The sequence below is a fragment of the Electrona antarctica genome (assembly GCF_951216825.1).
Source record: "Electrona antarctica genome assembly, chromosome: 17".
Classification (NCBI taxonomy): Eukaryota; Metazoa; Chordata; class Actinopteri; order Myctophiformes; family Myctophidae; genus Electrona; species Electrona antarctica.
In genome coordinates, this window is record NC_136798.1 from 48150783 (window position 1) to 48160224 (window position 9442).

The window sequence follows — 9442 nt, forward strand, 5'->3', positions numbered from 1 at the left end:
AGTTTGTTTTAAAAAACGAAATACTTGAGTGAAAAGTACACAAGTATTGGCGTAAACATTTGTAGGCTACCAAAAGTAAAAGTACTCATTGTGCATCCATCCATCCATCCATCCATCCATCCATCCATCCATCTTCAACCGCTTATCCAGAGTTGGGTCGCGGGGGAAACAGTTGCAGCAGTGCAGAATATCCCATTTCACAAGCATTAAAAACTCTTTTGAAAATAGCAGATCTAGAAGCCCACAACGCTTTCTCTTTTTTCATTACATTTAAATAATATAATTCTAGTAAAAGTTCAATATTTGACTCTGAAATGTAGTGGAGTAGAAGTAAAAGTATAGAAAAGTGTGAATACTCCAGTAAAGTAAAACGGCCTCAAAACTAAAAGTGTAATTAAAACTCAATGGCTGCCAAGGACTTAGTTAACTTCTTTTTCATGATGTCCTGGACTGCCAAGGTCGTGTTCTTCGTGTTTTTTAACATGGGGATTTAAAACAAATATATATAATAATAATATATATGGTGGCTGTCTGGGACTTTTGGCGCCCCCTGTTAAGGTATACTTACTTTCCACTGATGATATCCAGAAGGAAGGAAAACAGTAGGACTACAGTAGGACTGTATTATAATTGTATAATTGACTGTATTGTACTGTATTGTACTGTATAGCCGTTTAGTTGTCTTGGCTATAAGATTTATGTTTTGTATGAAAGCACGGATAAGAACAACAACTGACAAAGCTTCCTTTGTGTCCAAACTCGGTTGCCAAAACGGTGGGTCTGAACTATAGAATTTTTACAAATTATTATCTGTGGAACCGACTCAAACGAAATGTGATGCCTCAACTCCCTACAATTGCAATTAAGGGATTTTGCATAACGATTATTGCGGCCTGAACCAACCACCGGTATACATGTACCTCTGCTGGTACGCGAGAATTGGAATCCCAAGTTTTCCCGACCAGTGAATCTATATAACCGTGCGTCGCCAGGATCAATGACATGGTCCAATGACAATGCTATAACATGTGATATAATAATATATAGCAGCAGGTATAGGCTATACTTAAGGCCATGCAGTCAACTGTCTTCTGTGTTTTGTTATACGATGATGCACCACCGCGACGCACCACCGCAACACATCGCGCTGTGACGCGTTGTGGGCTTGTAGATCAGCTATTTTCAGCAAGTGAAAAAAAAAACAGTCATTACGACGGCATCAAGGCCCGCCTAAAATCAACTGTAGATTTAGTCGACTAAAATACCCGTTCTACAGTATGCCGGATATGAGACCTAAAGGATGTGCGAACGATCAATCGTTCAGCCGTTCAGTTTTGCATAATTTGTCACAAAGCCGATCAATAACCTTCAGCCTTGAACCGTCTTAGAATCGGTCACTATATGTGACCAGATTTGACTGAGAGCCTGCCATCGTGCAACCTCCAGCTTTTCACCAGAGGAGAAAAACCCGAAATGTATTTATATTTGATCCAAAATGTGTTAATAGCACAGCACAGGCAAACTCTACACACGCTGTTATCTGCTGTATTCGCCATATCTCCAAAACTGGTGGGTCAAACTGAACAACCAATATATGTCAATTTGAAGCTATGATTCCCTGCTTTCATATGACATGAAAACGGCCCAGCTGGCCATGTTTGTGGTTTTCCTCATACCTCTTTATGGCTTCCTCCTGTTTTCTCTTCTTGTCTCTCTTCTCCTGCAGGTACGTGCGATGGTTCCTCTCATTCCGGGCCTGGTCCAGGTTCTGAGCCAGAAGGCCGTTGTAGGCTCTCAGACCGCTCTCTTCGACATAGTGGAAAAAACGGAGCGTTTCCTCCTCTTTGGAGCTCATCATTCTTCAAGTCTACACCTCCCCCGCAGCATTCTGACGGAGAAGCACAGGAAACATTTTGAGTCTATTTGCCCCCAAAAAATAAACATAATTGTATTGTTAACTGCATGTACGCCTATAGGCCAGTGGTTCCCAAACTTTTCCGTGCCAAATCAACATTTATTAGGCCACGGACCCCCCATTTGAAAACATATGCCAGTGACCCCGATAAGGGAGGAGTTTTACGGCTCTAGCAGTGATTCCGAAACATTAATTTCATGGACCCCCAGTTTCACACGCATTATGCTATACGGACGCCCGATTTAATGGAATTTCTATCTCTGGTACCCCAATTTATATCTTAAAACCACTATTAATTTAATACAGACCCATAAGGGTCTTACAGACCCATAAGGGTCCATTTGGTTCCGAACTATCATTTAGCTGGGGACCCCCTGGAACTCCCTCAGGTACCCCTAGGGGTCCCCGGACCCCACTTTGGGAACCACTGCTATAGGCCATACATAGGCAACTGGCAGCCCGGGGGCCACATCTAGCCGCATGCACTGGGCTGCTAGGGCTTCTGGGAAAATGAGTTCAATGCAAATGAACGGGGGTTTGTTTGGACTACAACATGCTGTGCATGCAGGCTGTTTTTGTTTCGCATCATGATGCCGGCATGTTTTTCTCTTCAACAACAAACCATGGGACTATTTTCCACCGGATTTTCGTGAATCAAAGCTGCAAATACTTCGGCGTTATGCTCCAAAGGTCTGAGCCCATGTTATTCGCCATAGAGAAAAACGTTCATGATGAGCGAGTGACGTCAGGACTTTGGCGCTCTATTGATTTGGTACCATAGGAGAGGTAAGGCAAACGTTGATCAAAATTATCATTATTTCACATGCTCTAATTGTCTAACGTCTTGTAAATTAAGTAGCCTAATGCGGGTATTTAACAATAATTTAACTCTTGAGAGTGTACAATTTAACCAAATGGACCCATTTGGTTTCATTTTGTTTTTCATTCTCAAGAGTCAAGAGTTAAAGATCTATAAGGGTCGGTTAGTTGGTTACCAACTCTCCATCATTTAGCTGGGGACCACCTGCAGGAACAGGGGGTTCCAGGTGGACCACTCGTGGTCCCCGGACCGTACTGGTTGAAAACCACTGCTAATATAATCGAAAAGATAATAAAAGATAATCGAAAAGATGTACAGCATTATATTCCGATGCGTACACAAGGTGCTGCCAAGTAGCAGCAGGTGCATATAAGGTGCAGTTGACTAGACCAGCAGATCTACAAGCGTCAAGCTGAGACGAGTTGAGAGCTCGCAGATGCATGCTATCGTTCAGTGAGGAGATTTAGTGTGAAGAGAAAAAAGGAGGGGAGCCTATAGATAGGCCCCTGGGGGACTCCGGTCGATGAAGAACATAGGGTTTACTTTAAGCGGTTAATTGTTCATTCAGCCTTCGATTTCCAAGGTCAGTCTTGAGAAGTGTACTCTGTACTGTTTATACACGGGATGGCGCAAGATTGCATCAGCTCGACAAGAACTGTGACACACTGACTGAAAGAGATGTATTGCTGTTGTTAGGGTCTATCTAGTTGTTGCCACGCCCACGGGGCATGTGGGGCAGTGTTGATTTCATCGACTAAAACTAAGACGAAAACTAAATGGAAACTAAATTAAAACTATATGACGACTAAGACAAAAATATACTGACAATTTTGTCAAAAAAAACAGACTGTTAGGAAGGGAGTCATTTTACACTTGGTTGCATGCTGAAAATAGCCGATCTATAAGCTCACAATTGTGTCGCGAGCTTGTAGATCTGCTATTGTCTGTAAGAACACTGTCTGTAATCGTAATGACTGTAAAAACAGTCATTACGACAGCATCAAGGCCCGCCAAAATACATTTCAGTCGACTAAATCAACCGTAGATTTAGTCGACTAAAACTAGACTAACACTAACACATTCCAGGTGACTAAAATGTGACTAAAACTAAATTAAGTTTCATTCCAAAGACTATGACTAAACTAAAATAGAAATGTGCTGCCAAAAACAACACATGTGGGGCTTGTATTGGCCGGGAGCCTCGCGTCATGACAAGTGTTGTCATTTGTGATTCTTTTTGATGGCGGGAACTGTTTTTTTGTTTTGTTTTTAATCCAAAATGTCTGAAATAAATGTCAGAGCTGAAATCGACATAATAATAATCATGAAATAAATGCTTCAAATGTGTAATGTTAAGAGTCCACAGAAGTGAACCTTTCAAGCCTGTTTTCTGAACTCGCTGTTTTCTGCAAGACATTACTCTATAAGCCATATCTCCAAAACTGGTGGGTCAAACTGAACAACCAATGTCACTTTGAAGCTATGATTCCCTGGCTTACATACTGTATGAAAAAAAAAGAATCAATGACTTAGCCTCCGTCAGAAACGGTCGCATTTATCCTAAGAGCACATGCAAAGCTTCCATCCTCTTACAGTACATGTTAGGGAATGTCCCTATACACTTTTATCGTTTCCGATCCGATCCCGATACCACAATTTGTGTGTTAGCCGATAGCGATACCGAATACCGATACCAGAGAATAATATTTATAATAATAGAAAAAGAAAAAAATATCTTATTTTGAAGTCCACCGACCGGGGAATAGTGTTTATAGCTATCTAGCTATATATCTCGTGTTGTGTTTATAGCTATATATCTTGTTTATATATCTCGTGTTGTGTTAATAGCAGACTCCTCACTCAAATGTGCACTTGCAGTTTGGGGAACTCGAAAGCAAACTCCACACATGCCCCAACATTTTATTTACCTGCTATAGTGTCAACCCCTTATGACACAGGGGGTGTCATATGACCTGATATGACCAAATAAGGGCCGATACAGATACTATTCCGATAACGATACAGTATCGGGACATCTCTAACGAAAACGCATACACACATTGCGGTGCCCATACATACAAACACAGTCAAGGGATTGCCATAGCTCACTGTAATTACCCCCTCCCCCCAGCCTTTGACCACTTCAGACAGTTGTCTTGATATGGAGAAGAATGACTCTACTGGTCCTTAATAGTCTCCTATAGATTCATGCCAAAATATGCTGCAAGATGCAAAGAAATGTATCCTGGACTGGTGCATTAGTCTGAAGGAAAGACATGAGGATACTTACTGGACAATGTACAGTTGTACACAAGCATTCAATGCCCCTTTAAATAGGGTTAAGGCCCCTCACAGGGTGATAAACCAGTTAGGGGTTTCAAGGGTCTTTCATGATGGTCCTGGATCGATGGAGATCGCTCATCTCTTCTTCCACTGATCCAATCAAAGAACATTTTATGGCAGTTTGGCCGGAATGAACCGAGTGAACGCGAAATGGGCTCTTTTCTAGCAGATTGGCCACTTTAACACACTCGGCGTATAGATCTCACCAATGCAATAAACAAAGCCTAAGTGGACTGAAATGCACATGGACGCAGTGAATGCTGCATTTATATAGTTTTATATAGCTTTACTTATATATTTACATTCACCCATTCACGATGACAGAGGAAACCATGCAAGGCACCAACATCAGGAGCAAGTAGGGGTTCAGAGTCTTGCTCAAGGACACTTCGACACCAACTCTGGGGGAGCCCAGGTTCGAATCCGGCCACTCTACCCCCTGTGCCACTGTCACACAGTAATATCCTTAGCGCCAAGTTAACTCAGGGAGTGCGCAAACGTATAACCAAAATGGACCCGGATGAAGGGTCCATTTTGGTTACATTTGCTCGCTCCCCGAGAGTTTACAAATGGATAAACGAGCACTGAGGATTTCGCTAGGCACACAGACGCACATTTGGCCACATTTGGCGACATCAATCAAAATGTTTTGAAGGAGCTCCGAAGTATGTATGTTAAAGCTGTCCTTTATTGCTTCATGTGCCCTGATTCTGTAGAGGACTATATTCTATATTTTCCAACGGCAAAGCTGTCATGAACGACGAGCAGACTTCACTAAGCATACAGTGTCGTATGAGACATCCTGACGTCAGTTATATAGCCTCTGCATTCATCGGGGGCCCTGCTTTGATTCATTCCGACTTATAGGATGGTATTTTAACCCATTCTGGGCGGGGAACCCCTTTTGGTTGTTTTAAAGCATTATGTTATGCTTTATCTGTTGAAAAATAGCAGATCTACAAGCTCATAGCGCGGCACAGAGTCCCGCGCTATGAACTTGTAGGTCTGCTATTTTTGAAAAATCGTGAAAGTGTGGCGTTTTTAACTCAAATCTTTGCTTCTGGGAGGAGGGTCCCTGGAACAACATATTTTCAGATGGGGGTCGGCGGCCAAATACATATAATTCTGGGGGTCCTTGACATGAAATAGTTTGAGAACCACTGACATAGAAACATGGGGTTTTTCAGAAAACGGTCAGGATTTAGAAGACATTTGTATAATCGTCCTCAGGACTAAACAGGTTAAAAATAGCAGCCACGTATTACGGAGATCCCCCAAACATCACACCGAGCAGCTAATGATGTGTGCGTGCATATATAATGTATATGTGCGTGCGTGTCCAATGTGCAAGTGTGTAAAAAGCGTGCATGCTATACTGCAGATCTACAAGCTCATATAGTACCAAGTACCGCGCTATGAGCTTGTATAGATCTGCTATCCACGCAGCAGTCCCCAGTGTGTGGATGTGTTGTCGGAGTCAGTGGTGGATGATCAGAGAGAAGGCTGCAGCGCATGCTCTCTATGTAGGTCAGCGTTTTCAGATCAGCCTAAGACTCATGCTTGTTTACGTGTGAGAGAAGCAGAGTATGAGCGTGTGTGTGTGTGTGTGTGTGTGTGTGTGTGTGTGTGTGTGTGTGTGTGTGTGTGAGTGAGTGTGAGTGAGTGTGTGTGTGTGGGGGGAGGGGGCTTGCGGGCACTGTATTTGCCTCTGCGTGCGTGCGTGCGTGCGTGCGTGCGTGCGTGCGCATGCGTACGTGCATGTGTGCATGCCTGCGTGTGTGACTGTGTGTGCGTGCGTGACTGCATGCGTGCGTGCGTGCGTGCCTGCATGCAAATGTGTGGGTGTGTGTGTGTGCGTGCGTACGGGTGTTGGAGGGCAGCCAGATGGAGCTTGCAGGGCCAGAGAGCAGCAGCCATTGTCTGGCCAATCTCAGCATCCCTCTATACCTCTGCCCGTCTATCTGTGAATAACCCCCACATGGGAGCTACACTGTACTGTATAGGTCACTGGGTTCATCGGGCCCCGCTCCGCACCCAAACACCATCGTTCCCCGGGACTCCTTTGTATCGTTTTTGTTTTTTTGAGGGGCGCCAGCCCCTCCTATATAAACAGCTATAGTGTTTAACGTTTGTGTTGTCTGAACACAAACATTGAAATGCCATGGACAATGGATGGAGAATGTATACGTCTGTATGTGTCTGAGCAAATCGGCTGGGTATGTCGGTGGGAACTCTTGGCCAATAAGGGACAACCATTATTTTTTTTTTATGTTGTTTTTTTGTGGCTTTCGCCTTTATTTTATATTTTGTATGGAGGGACAGACAGTAGGCTGACAGGAAATGGGGAGAGAGATGGGGGGAAGACATGCAGTAAAGGCCGTCGGGATCGGGAGTCGAACCCGCGGCACGCTGCCAGACTGGGTTACCAGCCAAGGTGCCTGGGCCACTGAGCCACGGCCCAGGCCGGGACAACCATTCTTGATGATGACGATGATGTATGATGAATAGAGCACCCCTCACTTCACACGGGTGTGATTTTATTTATATATATATTTTTTTACAGGCATCCGGGGAGCAGCGATAAGCGTCCAGCGACAGAATCGCCGCCTCCTCCTCAGAAGCTCATGTTCAAACTTGGTCAACATGGCACCTCATCGTGAAAGGCCTTATCACTAATGCACAGGCAGAGATGTGTGAGGCTGTACGGGGGGGATAAATTGGGCTGGTTGACGAGGAGTGAGGGGTTCTGGTGAAATGTGTGTGCGTGTGCATGTGCGTGTGCGTGTGTGTGTGTGTGTGTGTGTGTGTGTGTATGTGTGCGTGTGTGTGTGTGTGAAGTGTGTGCATATAGGTATATAGGGATATAGGCTCCCAGAGTTCAAACGCTGCTGTGCTGGAGCTGAATTAAGCTTTTCTGCCTAATCCCTGTATAAGCCTGGCATGGCAGCATCAGCAGCCACTGCTCTGCACTGGAATCAGTTGTTTATCGCGCCCTGTTTTGACCAGCCTGCATGAAGCCCTTTTCACTTCACACTGCATGGTCTCTCTCCTCTCCTGCCTCCCGGGAGCCTTTTAATGTGTGAAGTATTGTTGTTATACATTCAAAAATATTTATGGTTCCCTCCTTGAAAATGAGGAGGGAATCTCAAGGGGGCTATCGCTTTAATAACAACAATCTGAAATAGATTGCAATGGTTTTGCCCTCATCTCTTGAGCTCTGTCTTATTTGTTTGCTATTATTTCCCTGTTTCAGCCCCCCCCCCCGTTTTCTCTCTCTCTCTCTCTCTCTCTCTCTCTCTCTCTCTCTCTCTCTCTCTCTCTCTCTCTCTCTCTCTCTCTCTCTCTCTCTCACATTGACATCCCTCCTTGTGCTTCCAAACCTTCATTTCAACTCATCTTTTTTTTCTTTCCATTTCATATAAAGCGGACGAGACAGCCTGCAACAACTATTATTGGTCTGTACCTCGAGAGGTGGCACACACTTTGCTCAAAGCGGAAATGAAAAGTGGCACACCACCGTGGCCGTTTCCAGGCAACTGTGTCACAGGAGAAGGGGCGGCGTGGATATTGTATACGGACGCAGTGTCAGAAAGATCGCAAGGCCAGTCCAGTGACGTGTGCACACACACACACACACACACACACACACACACACACACACACACACACACACACACACACACACACACACACACACACACACACACACACACACACACACACACACACACACACACACACACACACACACACACGCACCCAGACATGCGCACGCAATCACGCACAAAGATCAACTTTTCTACAAAAGTGCCGGAAATGGTCGTGACTCTGATTGCATTTATGCTGTATGCATATATGTTTGCATGCACGTAGGAACATCTAATAGCAGTGCGTATTGGCCCACATATTCCCGCGTGTGCGTGCGTGCGTGCGTGCGTGCGTGCGTGTTGTTGTGAGTATATACTTACAACGGGGCTGCGTCCCTGCCGGCTTGTTGACCAACGGATGTGTCGTCTTCCCCGAGTGAGTCCCTGCACTGTGCACGCCCTCGAACTCTGACCTCTGATCCCGGGACGACGACACCACCAGTGCACTACTACTACTATTCCTCTTAAATCCACACAGACGTCCATCCATCGTCGTACGGTCCAAACCTCGCTAAGCGGCGTCCCTGAGACCCGACGGCAGGGTCAGGCGGACCACCAGACACTCCTCCACCTCCTCCACCTGGGCAGTGATCCCCAGCGGCCCACCGCCAGGGGGGGGGGGGGGTGGTCACTCCTCCAAACTGCCTCCCCCTGGCCAGCCGGGGGTGCCTGATGGAGGGGCGGAAAAAAAGTATCTGGTTGGAGTAAGCGTGTTCC

At 45.3% G+C, this 9442-nt stretch overlaps 1 protein-coding gene across 1 annotated transcript in view; it reads right to left on the reverse strand.

Annotated features, from left to right (window-relative positions):
• The window catches only part of nyap2b (neuronal tyrosine-phosphorylated phosphoinositide-3-kinase adaptor 2b), a 53883-nt gene extending 44747 nt beyond the window's left edge, over window positions 1-9136 (reverse strand). The window contains exons 1-2 of the mRNA XM_079525639.1: window positions 9047-9136; window positions 1677-1888 (exon numbers count right to left, since the gene is read on the reverse strand). Coding sequence (XP_079381765.1) covers window positions 1677-1858 — 182 coding nt within the window. The 5' untranslated portion in view covers window positions 1859-1888; window positions 9047-9136. The remainder of the gene's footprint in view (window positions 1-1676; window positions 1889-9046) is intronic.
• Window positions 9137-9442: the final 306 nt, after the last annotated feature.